A 19,880-nucleotide genomic window follows, 5' to 3' on the forward strand; every position below is an offset into this window, starting at 1 on the left:
CCGGCCAGGCCAGTGATTTTTATTCTGAATTTAATAACTGAGTGAACAGAAAATTTCTGTCTGGGAAATAAAGTAGCAAAGTCTCTTACATGCCTTGGGCCTAGAGGTAGTGGTTATTTTCAAAGAACAACTTGACCATAATTTTGAGAAGAAATTGCTAAGTCAGAATGATTTTTAGAGAGAGGAAGGAAGAGGAATAGAGAAATAGAAACATCCGAAGAGAAAGAAACCTTGATCAGCTGCCTCCTGCACGCCTCCTACTGGTGATGGTGCTGCAACCGCTGCATGTGTCCTGACCAAGAATCTATTCATTGATCTCTTGGTTCATGGGTTGATGCGCAACCAGTGAGCTACACTGGTGAGGCTGAGCCAGTGTAAATTTTACAAGCAAGAATGAGATTTCTGCCGAAACCGGTTTGGCTCAGTGGATAGAGCGTCGGCTTGCAGACTGAAAGGTCCCAGGTTCGATTCCGGTCAAGGGCATGTACCTTGGTTGTGGGCACATCCCCAGTAGGAGATGTGCAGGAGGCAGCTGATCGATGTTTCTCTCTCATCGATGTTTCTAACTCTCTATCTCTCTCCCTTCCTCTCTGTAAAAAAATCAATAAAATATATTTAAAAAACAAACAAAAAAAAAGAATGAGATTTCTTACAGGAGTTTTGGTGTTGTATTTAATCACAGTCTTTTTTTTTTTTTTTTTATCCTCACCTGAGGGTATTTTTATTTTTTCCAGTGATTTTTTTTTTTAAAATATGGAACTCTTCACAAATTTGCATGCTATCCTTGCACAGGGGCCTTGCTAATCTTCTCTGTATTGTTCTAATTTTAGTATATGTGCTGCCAAAGTGAGCACTCCAGTGATTTTTAAAAATAATTCTTTATTGTTGAAAGTATTACATATGTCCCCCTTTTTCCCCTATTGACCCCCTCTGGCCTCAGTGATTTTTTTAGAGAGAGTGGAGAGGATGGAGGAGGTGGGGTGAGAGAGAGAGAGAAAGAGAGAAACATTGATGTGAGAGAGACACATCGATTGGTTGCCTCCCACACTTGCCCCAATGGGGCTGGGGGTTGAGCCTGCAACCGAGGTACATGCCTTTGACTGGGAATTGAACTTGAGCCCTTGGGTCCGGTGGCTGATGCTCTAATCACTGAGCAAAACCGGCCAGGGCTTTTTTTTTTTTCTTTAAAGGTGTACTTCTGTTTTTAGATGAGTGAAATCCTTTTCCTTCCTTTATTTTAGGTATCCCCTGAAGTATTGCCTTGAGGTTGGATTATGTTGAAAGGCTTCTGACCACTCTCTTTCATTACCAAAACCTTATGCTTGAGGCCCAGCGAATGAGTCCACCTCAGTGAACACGTCAGCTCTCTCTCAGATAGCCATAAAAGACCCTTCCAAGTTAATTTGGACCACATACTTGTCTGCACTTTATGGAGGATGAAACCATCAAACCAAATGAACATTGCTGCTGATACAGAAGCCTTGGAGGCCGAAAATTAAAAATTTGAACATTTGTGAGTGTGTGAAGAATTCCGATGGGACACTGAGTGTGTCTGTGTGTGTCTGTGTGTGTGTGTGTAAGTGTAAGGTGTTCAGAACCCTGTGGTGTTTCTGTGTGGTCTTCATCCTCAAAGCCTTTGTTATCACTGCTGGGGAAAGCCCAGTGGCTGTTTTATGGTGGTTGGTTTCCTTACCAACCTGAGTATGAGTGCTCAGACTTCCCCAGCACAGAGGGGCCTGAACCCAGGGCTCATGTGCCAGGAAAGTTACGCCTGCAGCGGGACTGACGAAGCCGTCTTTGAGTGTGATGAGTGCTGCAGCCTGCAGTGTCTCCGCTGCGAGGAGGAGCTCCATCGGCAGGAGCGCCTGAGAAACCACGAGCGGATAAGACTCAAACCTGGCCACGTCCCGTACTGTGACCCCTGCAAGGGCCCCAATGGGCACTCACCAGGTGTTAGGCAGAGGGCCGCCGTGAGGTGCCAGACCTGTAAAATCAACTTGTGCCTGGAGTGCCAGAAGAGGACTCATTCTGGGGGCAACAAGAGGAGACACCCCGTTACTGCCTACCATGTCCCTAAGGGCCAGGAGTCACTGGAGGAGGAAGAGATGGATGAGGAGGCCAAGAGGAAGAAGATGACTGAGAGGGTTGTGAGCTTCCTCCTGGTAGATGAAAACGAAGAAATTCAGGTAAGCCCTGGGGGACTCATGTGGTGGTGGAGCCGATCTGTTGTTGGGAGGTAGCTCTCAAAAGGAGAGTCTAGGAGGAGCTCCCATTTTAATCATTAAAAGGCAAGACCCCTAAAGCTTAAATTGCAAGGAGTCAGGTTTAGTTCCTTTCCAAGTTGTGTGACCTTGGGCTCAATTTCTTTCTCTTTCTCGCTCTCTCTTTTTTTTGGGGGGGGGCTGAATTTCTTTACTTCTCTGAGCCTCAGTTTTTTCATCTATAAATTGGGAACATTGAGACTTGATTGGTTTGTTGTGAGGATGAAATGGCAGTTATGTATAGCTTATTGCATAATAAATGCTCAGTATACGATAGCTGTTATTATTATTAGGAAGAACCGATTTAGAACAGTTTTCTGAATGAGAGCCTTTGGCACATTGTGAATAAATGTGAATGATGAGGGATCGTACCTGTGCAGGGAAAAGAACCACTGATAGTGAGTACCATGGGAGTGATAGGCAATAAGTCATAAGCCTGCTCGCTCCATTTAGAGAAGCAGGTCTTTTTTTTTTTTTAAAGTATGTTTTTATTGATTTCAGAGAGAGGAAGGGAGATGGGGAGAGGCATAGAAACACCAATGATAAGAGAGAATCAATGATTGGTTGCCTCCTGCACGCCCCCTACTGGGGATTGAGTCTGAAACCCTGGCATGTGCCCTGACTGGGAATCAAACCATGATTTCCTGATTGATGGGTTGATGCTCAACCACGGAGCCACACCAGCTGGTCTTTAAAAAGTGGCATTTGAGCCCTGGCTGGTGTGGCTCAGTTGGAGTGTTGTCTGTGCACTGAAGGTTGCAGGTTCAATTCCTGGCCATATACCTAGGTTGTGGTTCAGAGTATGGGAGGCAACCAGTCCATGTGTGTCTGATATTTCTTTATCTCTATCATCTATCTCTCTCTCTCTCTCTCTCTCTCTCTCTCTCTATCTCTATCTCTATCTCTATCTCTATCTCTATCTTTCTCTCTACCCTCTCTCTCTCCCTCCTCCCTCTCTGAATTCAATTTAAAAAAATTTTTTTAAGTGGCATTTGATAAGGATAGTATTCTCTCCAGATGGGCTCTTCTTATATTTTCGTGTATAGGCTTCTGATTAGTAAAAGCCAGTGAGGCACCTGGGATTCCAGAAGGACTGAAGAACATTTGATTTGATTCTGAGTTGGGGAGAGGGTAGTGTATGACCACTAGGGGCGATTGGGGAAGGGGTGGTATAATGTTTATACTTTCCAGAGAAGGTAGTATATGTAAGGTCTATGCTTTCGAGTGAAGACTGCTTGATTCATATCCTGGCTATAACACTTACTGGCTACATAACCATGGCAAGTTATAAGCTCTGTGCCTTCTACTTCATAGTAGTAGTGGAGAGGATTCAAAGATACTAGGAATGGGAAGGATTTGTCATCAGGCCTGGCACATAGTGTCCATTACCCGTCTGTTGCAGTAGTTTTTTTTTTTTAATCTTTTTTGTTGAAAGTATTACATAGGTTCTCTCTTTCCCCCAATTAACCTCTTCCAGCTGGCTCTTGTCCTCCTCCCAGTCCCCCCTTTTTTTTAAATATATATTTTTATTGATTTCAGAGAGGAAGGGAGAGGGAGAGAGAGATAGAAACATCAATGATGAGAGAGAATCATTGATTGGCTGCCTCCCACTCTGCCCCAACCAGGGCCAGGATGGAGCCTGCAACCAAGGTACGTGTCCTTCATAAGGACCCTTCAGTCCGCGGGCTGACACTCTTATCCACTGAAACCAGATTGGCTGGGGCTCTTGGGTCTTTCATAAGGGACCCATATCATTCCACTCATGAGGCTTTATGCTAATGACCTAATCCCTTCCAAAGGCCCCATCGCCTAATACCATCATATTGGGGGTTAGATTTCACCGTGAATTTTGGAGGGGATACAAACATTCCGTCTGTAGCACTGTATTGTATAGATGAGGACGCCGAAGCACAGAGAGAGGAAGTAACTTGCCAAGATCACGTTACAGTCAGTGGCAGAGGATTTGAACACAGGCATCTGGCTCTAAGATCCTTGCTTTGTGAGACTTCTGCTATCTCTGACCAAATCATTTAAACTTTCTAATTAAGCTTTATATGCTCAAAAGCATCAGATCACCAGTTCATCACGGCTGCTGTAAGAATCAAATGAAACAGCTCTATACTAATGTAAGACTTGTCATTGCAGAACTCCTTCCTCATAGCAATAGATATTCTATGAAAGAAAAAAAAAGGGGGAGGGGGGAATAAAAGAGAAAGAGAAAAGACCAAAAAAAAAAAAAAAAGACCACAAAAAAAAAAATTCATTGAGTTAGGCCCCAACTTTGTTTTTATTTTCTTGTTTCTAGGCATCCGTGTACATAAGGAACATTTAGCAGCTTATAGGCTGCTAATGTTATGTGTGGTTTCCTCAAATTCTATGGCCTAGAGAGTCTCCTAAGATTTGTTGCTTGTGATTCAAGTATTCAGTTTCTTCTGGAAAACGTAAAGGGCAAAAAGTTACCTTTTAGAGGTGAAAATTTTTTTATGACGTTGTTGTCATTTGAGTCGGTACTAGAATTAGAAATTTGACGAGAGACTAACTTTTGGTTTCAGAAGTAGAAACTCATTTGTGGCCTGCTAGCCAAAGCCACTCAATAATTCATCACAGTTATTGACCATATGTTATGTGCCAGGCACTTTCTAGGTTCCAGGGATACATGGTTAATAAAACTTGGTCCATGCCATCATAGAACTTACCATTTAAGTGGGGAAAGCACAGTTCACATATGTAAAACACATAAACAGATGGTTTTTAGCGAGAGAGAGGAAGAGGGAGAGAGAGCAACATCAATTTGTTGTTCCACTTAGTTATACATACATTGGTTGATTCTTGTATGTGTCCTGAACGGGGATCGAACCTACAACCTTGGCGTTTTGGAACGATGATCTAACTGAGCTACCCAGCCAGGGCCTGCAAGATGATTTGGAATCCATTCTTGCAGGAGAGTCAGGGAAGGTTTTATTGTAGAGGTGACTCATACGCGAAGACCTGATGATTGATACTACCTGGGCAAACAGACCTCCAGAGGGAAATGGGAACAAAAAGAAGGTGGGACTGAATGTTGGAGCATGCCAGGGTGGCTGGAGTGTGTTAAGGAAACAGGTGCAGAAACAAGCAGGTGCCAGATCACATGGGGCCTTGTAGACCATAGAAGTAACTGGATTGTGAGAGTAACGAGAAGCACCTGTCTGTTTTATGCCAGAGAGTCACATCTGATAGAACTTTTTAAGAGATGTCCCTTGACTGGAGTGTGAAGACTAGATTGTGGTGATTGTGGGGGGACAAGTATGAAAGTGGTGAAACCACGTAGGAGGCTATGGCAGAAGGTGAGGTGAGAGGTGGCTTAGATTTGGTGTTATCATTGACATGATGAGATGGAAAAACATTAATGGATGAGGCACAAAGTTTGGATGTAAAACGAATGCTGATTTATTGGGTGGAGGAGTGAGGGGATGAGAGAACCTAGTGGTGACTCCTGGGCTTTTGGTTTGTGCAAATAGCACCTGCTTAATACCCCAACTTTTATTGAATCTATAAAACTGAAAGTCTTTAAGAACAAAATTTATACAATAGAGAGCTAAATTAGCCTCATTTGGTATTAAACTAACACAGTAATTCTCAACCAGGAGTGCTTTTGCTTCCTTAGGGGGCATTTGGCAATGTTGAGACGTCTTTGCTTGTCACAGATGCGGGTAGAGGGGGGTGTGCTACTGGCAAGTGGGTAGAAGCCAGGGTGCTGCTAAGTATCTTACAATGCTTAGGGCAGCCCCCCACAAAAAGAATTATCTGGCTCTAGCTGGTTTGGGACAGTGGTTAGAGCGTCGGCCCATGGACTGAAAGGTCTCGGGTTCGATTCTGGTCCAGGGCACATACCTCAGTTGCAGGTTTGATCCCCAGCCCCAGTTGGGGTGTGTGTGGGAGGCAACCAATCGATGTCTCTCACATCGATGTTTCTCTCTCTCTGTCTCTCCCCCTCCCTTCCACTCTCTCTGAAAATCAATGGGGAAAAAAATCCTTGGGTGAGGATTAACAAAAATAATAGTTATCTGGTGCAAAATGTCAGTAGTGCTGAGATTGGGAACCTGATCTAACAGATGAAGGTTTGGTTGAATAGGAGACCTGGATTCTAGTGAAGTGGAAAATATATCAGGAACAAAATATTTAATCGGTACACTAGTTTTTTTTCTCTCCCTCTTTTGGTCCTGTTCACTCCTCAGAAGTAATCGAGGTGAAATCAGTATTTTCTTTTGGCATATTTTGTAACCTCTCCAGTGAAATAGTTAGACTTTTTGGGTTGTGTTCATTGATTTTTCTAGGCCCAGTAGAATGGTGCTAGGCAAACCAAAGGACTTAAGGATCCATTGTTTACAGCCCATAATAAGTAGATGATCCACACTGACAAGTCATTGTAATCTCTTGAGGTTAGAGACAACACCCTTAGCAAATAACTCAAAGGTTAGAAGAATAGTTCTAATAATTAGGGTTCTTCGAGGGGAGGAAGAGGGTAGTAGGAACTCAGATATCTTATCAGAATGTTTATTAGTAAAAGGGAAAAAAGATTCAAAATTTTCTCTTCATTCTTATGTGCACATACATTTAAACCCCATACAAGTTTTTTTTCATAATCACCTCATTCTCCTCTTTGTCTCTTTTCTACGAACTTCCTATAACTGTCCTCTTGCCAAGAGAATAGAGCAGCAGCCTGACAGGAAATTTCCCCTGTTTCCTCTTCATGCTGACTGACCCCCTGACTGGGATATTAGGAGAAGCAGGGAGGTTTTCTTGCCAAAAGACTCCTCATGGCAGCATGCAGGTGCTAAGGAAGCCAGGGAGCCGGGGTGGTCAATGAGAAGCTAAGAAAATACCCACTGAGGCAGGCCCCCCTTGACTCAGAAAGTGACGCCTTGGGCCCTCCAGGGAACGGGAGACCAAGGGAGTCTTCTTTGTCCTTCCCTCCGCGCAGTCCGCGCAGTCGCGGTGGGCCTCATCTCACTGAGACCGTCCCTTTAAGGAGACCATCACGGTGCTTGGCTGCGTCACTTGTTTACAGTCCCAGAATAGTGTGGCTCAGAATACTGGGACTTGGCTTTTTTTTTTTTTTTTTTTTTTGGTAAGTTGGCTAAAAGAGGCATTATTTTAATGGGATTCAGGAATGGAAAATAGCGGAGGATGTTCTCAGACTATGGGAATCCTGAACCACACACTGGCTGTGCTAGACTCATCGTCTGATGACTCCTTTGTCTGCTTCCGGGTCTAGGGTACCTTGCTGGGCGGGGCTCGCTCTTTCCAGGCCCTTTGTTTCAGACGGATTGGCAGAAACCCCTTAAATCTGGCCAATAGGTCATGAGCCAGGGAGGTCATCATCTTCTCAGTTGTGGGACATCCCCATTTTTCTCTCCCTGTGGCCGAACTCTTATAAGGACCAATTTTGGTGCCGTGGCTGTTAGCCTTTTGGTAAGTTCTGGTCAGAACACGAATATATATATTTACTTTTGGTCCTTAGGTGCTATATTTTAAAAAGTAACACAAAGCCATAGATCTGTTCAGGAGCTGTCTGTCTGTCAAAATAATAAGCAATAATTGGAGGAGTAGCAGAGGCTCCTGCCACTACTGCTGCCTTTTACTTCTAAAAGCCCAAGTAAAAGCCCCTTTTGTTTAGTAATAATGGCGGAGGGGGAGGCATGTATGGGATTACTGGGAAGTGCAGGGTTGAGGATGACTCAGACAGGCAAAAAAATGAAAGAGCCCCTATTGTGTGCCTTCAGTGTCTGCTCTGCATCTTCTGCTGTTACACAGGCTCCTGGCATTTCACCTGGGAAGCTATTTTGTTCAGTGCAGGGCTGTTTAAAATGTGACCCATATAAGCCATCAAAATCACTGTGAGTCAGCTTTTCAGGGAACCTATTTTTTTTTTTAATATATGTTATTGATTTTTTACAGAGAGGAAGGGAGAGAGAGAGAGAGTTAGAAACATTGATGAGAGAGAAACATCAATCAGCCGCCTCCTGCACATCTCCTACTGGGGATGTGCCCGCAACCCAGGTGCATGCCTTCGACCGGAATCGAACCTGGGACCTTTCACTCTGCAGGCCGACACTCTATCCACTGAGCCAAACCGGTTTCGGCTTCAGGGAACCTATTTTTAACTATTTCAAGTTACCTCCAATTTGTGCAATTCTATTGTTTTCTGGTCTGTCACTTCCTTAAAGTGATTGATTTTTTCTGGAATTGGTCAAACATTTGGCTTTTTGAGTTGGGGGTAGTAGAAGAGGAAGCTTTCCTATTCTGTTGACCTTATATGTTTTCCCTGTGGATGCATCTCCTGGCCGTACCACCTTCGAGTTTATCCTGGAGATGGTGTAGCAGGGAAGGGCTTCTGAGAGCTGGCTAAAGTTTTCCGGGGAGTCTTGCTTGCTTTGGGAGGAGCTCCCATGAGATCATTTCTACCTGGGCTTAGAACTGCTGAATGAATTGAGCACATTTGATTGGTGGTGGGAAATCAGAGGAAAGCTAATGGATGCGACCCTGAAGAAGGGATTGTGGAAAGTTGCAGGCAAGAGGAATTGGAAAGACCTATGGGAAGGAAGGACATAGTAGGATTTCTGGAGGCGGGAAAGGGTGGATGCTTCCTTGGAGGATGTTTTGTTCATTTTGCCTCTCTTTCCAATGACTGTTGGCCAGAAATTAAGAGGCTCTCTTTAAACTGTTTGTGTGGTTGTCTTGGTAGTGGCTGGCGTTCTCGGGAAAAGAGCGTGTACCAGCCATATGGAAGCACTTGACCTCTGCCTTCGCTTCACTGGAGGATGACTCTACTTTCTAGCAGCGCTGGAAAATTTCCCCCTCTTCCTGATTTCCTTCTGCTTGTGACTGACTTCCTGCTGTCTTTCCCAGGGAATTTGAGTCTAGATGGTGGAATGCTTGAACAGAACTGACAGAGCTTGGTTCTGACTTGCAGGCACAGACACCCCAGCCTGAGGTTGAGCGAGCACTTCAGCAGCCCCAGAGTATTTTAGAAGTTCCTCTGCTTTCCAGCCCAGTCGCTTCTGCCCAGTGAATATGTCATCCTATGACTAAACTGTTTTCCATAATCTCTCATAACCTTTTTCAAAGAGCTCAATTCAATTTACATGTGTCATTGAACAACAGTCGTAAACATTTATTGAGTGTCAATTATGTGCCTTATTAGTTTGAGTAATCTCTGAAAAGTCTGTCGCTTTCGGGGGGGGGGGGGGGAGTTTCTGTCTAGAACTAAACATAAATGATTTCAGGTTAATGTACTGTTTTGCATTATTTGTGACATTCCTTTTCCTTTCATTACCACAGAAAATGGAGTTGCTACTTTTTTTTTTTTTTTTTAAAAGATTGACCTAGATTTTGGCATTAAAGTGCAGCCTTCTCTGACTATCATATTTACAAGAGCAACCCTTATCCCCACCTTGTAGTCCTAGTCTTATATCCCGATTTCTTTTTATACCACTTATCACCATTTGACATGACATAAAAAAGTACATGACGTAACAAGACTTTTAAAAATAAACTCTTTTGTGGTATAATTTACACATTATAAGTGTACAGTTCTATGAGTTTTGACAAATATATATACACGAGTAACCCCCCCTGTCCCCTACCAAGGTCAAGGTAGAGAACATTTCTATCCCCCCAGAAGATTCTCTTGTGCCATTTAATCAATTAATTAATTAATTTTAAAGATTTCTAATTGGTTTTTAGAGAAAGAGGAAGGGAGGAGAGAAAGAAAGAAACATCGATGTGAGAGAGAAACATCAATCAGCTGCTTCCTGCATGCCCTCGAGCCAGCAACTGGGCATTTGCCCTGACTGGAATCAAACAGTGATTGCCTGGTTCAAAGGTCGACGCACAACCACTGAGCCACACTGGCTGGACTGGGCTGTGATTTTTACCTCTTCTGTTCATCAGCATCTAGACAGTGTTTGGCACTGTATGCACTCAAATGTTTGTTGAATGAATGAAATGTGCTAATGAGAGTAAATAAATGTAACAATTCAACAAACATTTAATGAGTGCCCACTATGTGCTGAGAACTGAGGGAGATACAGAGTGGCAGTAAGACACTGAATTTGCCCTTGGTGAGAGGACAGTCTAGTGCTGGTAGAAGACAAATAGGTAGAATAAGGTGGATAATGTCAGAGTGGTATGGAGAAAATATGGCCATTCAGAGGAGGGTGTTATTGCTGGAGGAGTTACTATTGTTAATTGACTTTAAAATAGTTACTAGTATATGCTATATTCTTACTTAACCATGGCTCTACTCTCTCACTCCATATTGAATAGAAACCAGACCCCTCTCAGTTTTGGACCCAGACACCAAAGATATTATAAAGCTGTGTCATCTATTAAGATCTTCGGCATAAACTGTGAGAAGAACGCTTTAGTGAGTCTCTGGTGTAGTGATAATTCTTGGAATCATTCTTTTGAAGATTGAATGCTTTCTTATGCATAATATATGTATTATGCAACCTTATAGCAGCTTTTTTCCCCATTAAATTGAAGATACATCCTTTTGAGGGAGGGAGTGGTAAATACTGAGTATCTTCCTTGTCCCATTATCCCTAATTCTGTAAGGAGGCATTTATTGGAAAACTTCCCTCAGGAGGGTTTTTAATTGGGATAATGGAATGAAAATTCTGTAGTGACTGCAATAACTGGCCTGGAGGTAAACCAGATAGCTACAGCAATAATGTCAGGCAACACTTCTCTAGCATTTGCTATATGCCTCCACTGTGCAAAGTGCTTGATGTACATCCTCTCATTTAATCCTTCCAGCAAGCTGAGGTTCAGAGAAATAACTTTTTTAAGGTTATTCTAAAGTCAGTGAGTGGTGGAGGCTGGTTGGGTGAACACTTAATGGTAATATGGACTGTTTCGTTCTAGAGAGACTGTAGCATCTGCATTTTGTGCTGAGTTTATTAATTTGTTTTAGCAAATTAATATGTGTTGATTTCCTATTATGTGTCAGGCCCTGTGCTGGGGCTGCAGTGGTGAACAATACAGACCAGACCCCTTGCTAGCATGGAGTACATTCTCTTTGGGAATCTCAGAAGCAGGATGATGTTAACAGAGATGATGGGTTGAGAATGAAGACTGAGAAAGAGAAAGGTTGAGTAAATTATCTCTGGTGTAATTCAGGTAGAGGTGGACTTAAACCTAGCTCTCTTGTCTTCTCTCTAGCCTCAGGTTTTCACTGCTAAGTCTTAGAGCCTTTACCAGCCCTTATGCTCATTGTTGTTTTTTTTGAAAATATTTTTATTGATTTCAGAGAAGAAGGGAGAGAGAGAGAGAGAGAAACATCAATGATGAGGGAGAATTATTGATCAGCTGCCTCCTGCATGCTCCCTGCTGGGGATCAAACCCACAACCCAGGCATGTGCCCTGCCTGGGAATTAAACCGGGACCTCCTGGTTCATAGGTTGACACTTAACCACTGAGCTATACCAGCCGGGCTAGGCCTGTTTTTATAGCTGGTCACGTAAAAGGGGAGCTGCATCTCCCATCTGTAAGCTCCTTGGAAGAGTCCTTTGAGGACCATGTAGCTCTTGAGGATGCCTCAGTAATTCCAGTCTGCTCAGAATTCAGCTTTGCTTTGGAAAGCTTTCTATCTGTCTGTATTATTTAAAAGACTAATATGCTAAGTGTCCATCCGACCGGTAGCTATGACACACACTGACCACCAGGGGGCAGACGCTCAATGCAGGAGCTGCCGTGACGTGCACTGGCCATTTACAGAGAAACAATACTGCAGACCTGATGCCCACAAAGCAACACTCGGCTTCCCCCAAGTGGGACACAGGTTCCCACCACCACCTGGAGCACCAGCCCACCAAATTGCGGCTGATGCTGCTGAGACCATATGGTGCAAAATGCGGCCCACAGCCCAGTCCAGCCCAGAAATGGTGACTGTGGGCGCCAATAACGATGTCATGTAGCAATGCCTGGCTTCCTCTCCCTAGCCACGACTAGCCTCCTTGCAGTTTCTTCAGCCCAGGAATACGACTTGCTTTATAGCCTGGTGGAAACATTTTACATTTTAACCAAATGTCTGTGAAGCATTTTCCTGTGCCTCATCTCATTTGATCCTCATCACAGAAGCCCTGGAGTAGGTAGATAGGAGACTCAGTGGAATCCTATTTTCTTTTCATTAACTGGAAAACAGAGATTTAGAAAGTTCAGAAACTTGACCCGACTGAAAAGAAGAAATGGTGGACCTTGAAAATGACTTCAGGTTTTCTCACTGCAGAATATAGTCAAACACTGCTACAGTTAAATATTTTACCCTTTGTTCTCCCTGTGTGATCTACAATAATAATCTGCTTCGTGTTGATATTTGCTGTGTTGGTGACAATTACCTGAAAGAGAAGTTGGGTAACTTCATTGGGCTGGAAAAAGTTTAGCTAAATCAGAAAGCAGGTCTAATTAAGCAAGTTTATTCTCTATATATAAAAGGCTAAGTTGACTCACCCATGCACGGTACATATAAAGCTCTCACTGGCACCAATCGCACGCATGTGTTTTGATCTGTCATTGTCAATTGTGAATTTGGTTGACACTTCTATTATAGAGAAAGGGTGAATAGCGATATTCAAATATTTCTTCTAATTAATTTCCTTTCAATGTGCACAAATTTGTGCATGGGGCCACTAGTTCAGACATAAATGGAGAGCTGAATAGGTTGAAGTCAAAGGGACTGATCATGAAGCTAAAAATGACTATTTTTTAAGAATTTATTGTGTGGGTCATCTCTACATAGAAACAATCTCTCTCTTGCTCTAGAGTAGGAGGGGAGTGGCAGGCAGTGTCTGTGAGGCCATGTGTCAGAAGACATGGGAGAATTCCTGACCTCTCAAGTAATGGAACACTTTGGGGACACTGGAGTGGAAGAAAGTGATCTTTGCCCTTACCGAATGTGTTCAGTGTATTTGTGAAGCCAATCTCATGCCTCCAGTGGTCTTAAGAAAACATTTGATTGAGAAACAGTTGTTTTTATATGATGCTATTGATACATACATTTATAAACACAAAGATATACAGTTCTTTTAGGATAGAATGAGAGGCCTTTTTCTGAACTCTCTGGGTTAGAGAAACAGGTTTACTAGAACTTTCTGGCAGTAAGGGTTTCCTATTGGAATGGAGCCTTCTTATCATTTGGGCTTTAAAATTAGAGTGGCCACTGACTGGTTGACATTGTTTAAGTAAAATCCTGTTTGAAAATTAGGCCATGGGCTTAAATCATTGCCTGGAGCACTTTTCTTTAAAAAAAAAATATAAGGCTGCGATGCCCCCTGCGAGGCTGCGACGGCCGCTCTGAGGTTGCGATGTCCCATGCGAGGCTGCGTGAGGCTGTGATGGCCCCTGGGAGGCTGCGATGGCCCCTGTGAGGCTGTGTGAGGCTGCGATGGCCCCTGCAAGGCTGCGACGGCCCCTGCGAGGCTATGATGGCCCCTCTGAGGCTGCGACGGCCCCTGTGAGGCTGCGTGAGGCTGCGACGGCCCCTGTGAGGCTGCGTGAGGCTGCGTGAGGCTGCGTGAGGCTGCGATGGCCCCTGTGAGGCTGCGACAGCCCCTATGAGGTTGCGTGAGGCTACGACGGCCCCGGGAAGCCGGCGGAACCGCGTGAGCTGCCCAGACGGCTTCGTTGTTGGCCTGCGAACCAGCTCGCAGCCCCACGCACAACTATCACCCGAAGGGCGAGAGGGGCGAGAGCAGCTGTAGTGTTGCTTTCTCCTCACTTTTGGTAGCAAAATCCTCATTTTAAACATAAGAGGATACATTATTTTAAAAAGCCGTTAGGTGGCTCCGTACCCTTTCTGAATAGAGCTGGAACAAGTTGTGAGAGACCTTTCTGAACACAGGGACACGTTGCGGATGGAAATAGCTACATTTTCCATGTGTATGACCTTTGACCCGGCGACAAAAAGCGTACACCTATGGATGAGGACAGTGGGGGGTCATGGCAGGGGGGGGGTGGGAACTGGGTGGAGGGGAGCTATGGGGTGAAAAAAGGGGAACAACTGTAATAATCTGAACAATAAAGATTTATTTAAAAAAAATAAAGTACCAAAAAAAAAAAAAGACAGTTACAAAAAAAAAAGTAAAAAATATATATTTTATTGATTTTTATAGAGAGGAAGAGAGAGGGATCGAGAGTTAGAAACATCAATGAGAAAGAAACATCAATTAGCTGCTTCCTGCACGCCCCCTATTGGGGATTGAGCCCACAACCAAGGTACATGCCCTTGACCAGAATCAAACCTGGAACCCTTTTTCAGTCTGCGGGCCGAAGCTCTATCCATTAAGCCAAACGGGTTAGGGCTGGAGCATTTTTCAACATGATGAAAGTCAGTCTGGATTTTTCAAGGAAGAGTTCCCTCACCTTCCACTTCCCTTCCCCCTTCCCTGGAATAAGGAAACTAACCCAAGTTCTATGCCTGTGCTGCTCTCAATTAAATGAAATAATCAAGTTATAGCTTCCTTTTGGGATAATGGTCCCAGTTCTGATAAGAGTGAGACTCTGGTTGGTTTCAGTGGGTTCGGTCTCTTCCACTGAACTCAGCCAAAAATGGAATGAAAGCAAAGTAAACTGGAGGCCAACCAGAAAAGTATTGAAGAGGAGCTTAACTTTGGGAATAACTATTGACTTAGACTGGGCTTTATTTTTTTTATTTATTTTTTATATTTTGTTGATTTTTTACTGAGAGGAAGGGAGAGAGATAGAGAGTTAGAAACATCGATGAGAGAGAAACATCGATCAGCTGCCTCCTGCACATCTCCTACTGGGGATATGCCCGCAACCCAGGTACATGCCCTTGACCTGAATCGAACCTGGGACCCTTCAGTCCGCAGACCGACGCTCTATCCACTGAGCCAAACCGGTTTTGGCTGGGCTTTATTTTTTATTTATTTTCTTATTAATCCTCACTCGGGATATTTTTTCATTGATTTTTAGAGAGAGTGGGAGGGGGAAGAGACAGAAAGAGAGAAATATGGATGTGAGAGAGACACATCAATTGGTTGCCTCTCACATGCACCCCGCCCAGGGCCAGGGATCAAGCCTGCAACTGAGGTATGTGCCCTTAACGGGAATCGAACCCAGGACCCTCTAGTCTGCAGGCCATGTTCTATCCACTGAGCCAAACTGGATAGGGCAACTTAGACTAGTTTTAGAATCTCAATGGGGAGGTATGAAATGATTTGTTGGGTCTTAGCTGTATGGCTCAGTTGGTTGAACATCATCCTGTGCACTGAAAGGTTACTGGTTCATTCTTGGTCAGGGCACATGCCCAGGTTGCAACTTGATCTCTGGATAGGGTGCTTGAGGGGAGGCAGCCAATCAATGTTTCTCTCTCTCTCCCCTCTCCCCCTCCCTCTCTCTCTAAAACAGTGGTTCTCAACCTTTCTAATGCCATGACCCTTTAATTCAGTTCCTCATGTTGTGGTGACCCCCAACCATAAAATTATTTTCGTTCCTACGTCATAACTGTAATGTTGCTACTGTTATGAATCGTAATGTAAATATCTGATATGCAGGATGTATTGTCATTGTTACAAATTGAACATAATTAAAGCATAGCGATTAATCACAAAAACAATATGTAATTATATATGTGTTTTCTGATGGTCTTAGGCGACCCCTGTGAAAAGGTCGTTCGACCCCCACAGGGTTCAGAACCCACAGGTTGAGAACCGCTGCTCTAAAATAAATAAAAACATTTTAAAAAAATAATCTTTTTGGTTCAGGGGTGGAATTTATGATAAGCATTAGCTTTTTATTGAAAGCAAGCAAGTGTCCCTCAGCTCTTCCTATTGCTTTGGGTTAGGAGCTGATTTTTGCCCTTGGCCACAGGGAACACCTTTGTAAAGATTTGAAGGACTGTATGATTGTAGTTGGTACTGTTATGCCCAGAATTCAAGATCCCCAAGAAACCACGCCAGGGAGCCAGTCCGATGCAAAAGCAGAGGGTCTCTTATACAAGCTCGCTTGGTCCCCCCCTTGCCTCCATTACTGGATGCAAGAGAGAGCCCCGAATCCCAAGAGAACAAAGAATTTATAGGGCTTGGGGTCGGGGGTTCGGGCAGGGTGCAGCTAGGGTCTGGTTACACAAAGACAGGGGGGGTGGCCAGCATACTTTTGGCCTTGGGCTAGTTTCCCCCGCTTTCCCATTGGCCGAGATAAGGGCAGGCTGAGTAACTGATACACCCTGCGGCTTTTTCTTGGAAAGAGGGGTTAAGGACACAGCCATCAGTCCTGCTCTGTCCTTTCATTCCCCCCTTGTCTTGGAACTTCCGGCTCAATCATGAGACAGACTGCATTTCTATTCCACCGTTACTAGAGGCCCGTACTGGGCACATAGAACCATCAATTGAACTATTAACAAATGGTCCGGTGGAAGGGAAAGAAATCATTTTAGCTTTAACAACTTCTATTGAAATAGGATTTTTCTTTTTAAAATTCTTCCATGGCTATTAAAAAGCCAAATCAAGATTAATTTATTTACTGTCCTGATGTTTGCATAAACACAACAAGAATGGTAACTGACTACCTTTGCTGGAATTTCATGGTTGAACCTTAATGTGCCCCGTAGGGCCAGGAAGCCAAGCCATCCAGCTGCCATTAGGCCTGCCTGCAGTATCTGCTGAGTTAGGTGAATCCCTCACCTGTAGCAACTCCACCTGAGCCCACGCTCCAGGCTTTAAGGCCCATCTCAGTAGCCCTCCTACTCGTTGCGGCCCAGAGTGTGTGGGGGTTCTGCAGGGATGCAGAGGCATCTTTACTGCTCCCCTTCTATTTTTACCAACCGCCAGTGATGGTAGGGCATGGGCCTGACGCTCCAGCGCCAGCCATCTTCAGGGCTCCCAGGCAGGATACCAGGCTTTCTTCGTGGCATTCTTAGTGGCTTTAAGTCTTTAGAGTTCAGATAGGGCTCTTCAAAACATGACACTCCAGTCAAAGTTTTCCGTTAATAAAACCACTATTAGGAACCAGTCTTACTGAATCTATGCAAAGAAACGTACTTACTTAGCATTGCCAGATTTCGGAGGAATTACATAAGGAGAAAAACATACTGATTTACTCTAAGATTTTCTGACTTTCCTTGCTAATTTTTTTTCATGGATTTAAAACAAAACAGTAACCATGCCTCAGACTTTCTAGTCTAAACAGGCTTTTTCCAGCTTTACTACCCCTGACATGGGCATGGTGACTCAGGCCTGCAAGACAGTATTACAGGCTGTCAACTGTTAGCTGTCTCTCAACAGAGACCAAAACCTGATGGGCACCCTTCCCTGCCCAGTTGGGCACTTGTCCTCTTGGCAGCTAGACACCCTTTACTTTTGGGGGTCACCCCACACAGCTCCCTTCCAGGACAGCCAACATACATTCAAACCTGCAAAAGAATCAAAGGTTAATATAACATATCAATACAATGAAACATAATATTGGCATCATGGCCGCTTCAGGTAGCCAAATCTACTACTAAACATGTGATCCTATAAATGGTTCTTGTCTCTTTGGAGCCATGTTCATGAAGATGCAGGCATTATCTAAGTGTATTACACAGTATTGTGGGGGCTCCTGGTGACAGGAGCGATCGCGAGTCATGTTACCGGCATCAGGCAGGTCAAGCACTCCGTAGCCTGAGCTTGAGCGAGTTGCGTTGATCTCGATCAATCGATGCTCCATTTGGTGATGAAGTCTTTCCGGATGGACCCAGGTCGTGACGCCGTCTACCTTGAGAGCGGTGGGGGTCTTCAGCACCACGGTGTAGGGACCCTTCCAACGTGGCTCTAGGGTCGCCCAGCAGTGCCTTCTGACATAGACCCAATCCCCTGGTCTGTGCTGATGAGGAGTTGGGGTTGGGCTGGTCTCGTAGATGGCGCGGAGGCGCGGCCAAATGTCCTCGTGCGCCCTCTGGAGCCCTCTCAAGGAAAGAGATAGTTAAAGAAAAACCGCCCAGTCCTCGCCAGTCTCTGAGTCAGATTCCTCCTCTTTTGGAGAACTTCAAAGTCCTGATGGCTTCTAGGTAACCCTGTTTATCAGTTACAACACTCTGCTTTTTGTCTTTCTACCAGTTCCCTTTGTGGCAGAGCAGCAACCAGGCCTCTTTCAAGGGAGTGCACCAGAAGTGGGTACATTTGACCAGCTTCATTCCCGCCCACCTTTACAGATTCTAAGGTCCATGTTTTTCTTTAACCAGCAAGCTAGATGACACTGGCCTGTATTATTTAATTCAGCACAGGCAGGGGGAAGGGCCCATGGAATCTCTGCCCTGAGGAACTGTGAGCCCCACCCTTAAATGTCCCAATCAGACTAGAAAAGTCACAAATATCTTTTAAATCTACCCCAGAATTCCAAAATTCCAACCTAGCACAGAATATATTTCCACACTTACATAAACAAATACAGTCTTGGGATCTTGAGCAGGTAACAGGAACACCGCCCAAGTCCCCTGATGGGGGCCTGACAGGAACAGATGTGGGGGCCTCCCTTTCCCACGTCCCAGGATGGGATTCTTGACCTATGTTTCATCCAGATAGAAACGGTACTCATATTGAACAAGGAAATCAAGACTAAATAGACACGATAACTAGATACATTTCCCATTAAGAACTTTGAGGTGCATGCCACATTTATACCACAAAATACCAACAAATCAGTTTCAGTTGTGTCAAGATACAGAACAAGTCCCTGAACAGAGGCGGTAGAAAACTGCCTAGGAATGCTTCTTTTCCTATCTTTCTAAAAGATAGGCTAGATTCGAACCCTTAGCTAGTCCGAGTTTCGACTTCCCCCCGGAAGTCCCAGAGATGGTGAATACCATCTAGAAGCCATTCCTCCAGATACAGGACAAGTCCCTTAGAGATTTTTGATAATCTACATCAGTAATCCATTTATACAATCCCCTAAAAGTTAAAGAGGAAGGAAAGAACCATTCAATGTCCTTCAAGAGGATTAAACACATTGGATCCTCTGACGTTTCACTTAACATTTTTTTTTTTTTTTTTTATCACACCAAGGCCATGCTTTCCAGGTAGCTAGAACTCTTAGCCTTAATTCTTAGGTGATTAGCAATACATTTTAAGGGACACAGAAAAAAGAAAAATCTTTCTTGGGTAACCTAGGTAAAACTTAGGAAAACATTTTCAACACTTAAAAACAGTTCTCAACATAATAGGATTTAGTCTTGACCATTGAATCAATTACTCTTAATTTGTGTATGATATATGTATAACTGTGCTTTTACTGAGAATTTAAGATATCTTTTAAAAATGTATCTACAAGCCTTTTAAGAAATATGAGCTCTATTGTCGGCCCTTATAAAGCCAACTGCTTAAAACGTTGGTCTATCATACCACTGAAATTATATTAAGACCATGATTGCTAATTTATTAAGCATTAAAAATATCTCCTTAAAAATAGTATTAAATAAATCTGAGAGGCAAGCACACTTTTTGCCCCATCCGCATTTCTGCAGTAAAACTCCGCCTTAAAACTCCACCCCTGAAATTCTATCCTCCCTTAGTAAGCAGACACTCCTTTTGTGATTGGCTAAGTCAGAGGGCGGGGCTGTTCCAAGATGGCGGCCCCCAG

General features: G+C 44.0%; 1 protein-coding gene across 1 annotated transcript in view; it reads left to right on the forward strand.

The window, feature by feature from the left end:
• The window catches only part of ZFYVE1 (zinc finger FYVE-type containing 1), a 52,498-nt gene that overhangs the window by 1,422 nt on the left and 31,196 nt on the right, over positions 1-19,880 (forward strand). The window contains exon 2 of the mRNA XM_081100488.1: positions 1,242-2,186. Within this exon, the coding sequence (XP_080956614.1) occupies positions 1,674-2,186 (513 nt within the window). The 5' untranslated portion in view covers positions 1,242-1,673. The remainder of the gene's footprint in view (positions 1-1,241; positions 2,187-19,880) is intronic.

Source organism: Myotis nattereri (genome assembly GCF_964212035.1).
Source record: "Myotis nattereri genome assembly, chromosome: 1".
Classification (NCBI taxonomy): domain Eukaryota; kingdom Metazoa; phylum Chordata; class Mammalia; order Chiroptera; family Vespertilionidae; genus Myotis; species Myotis nattereri.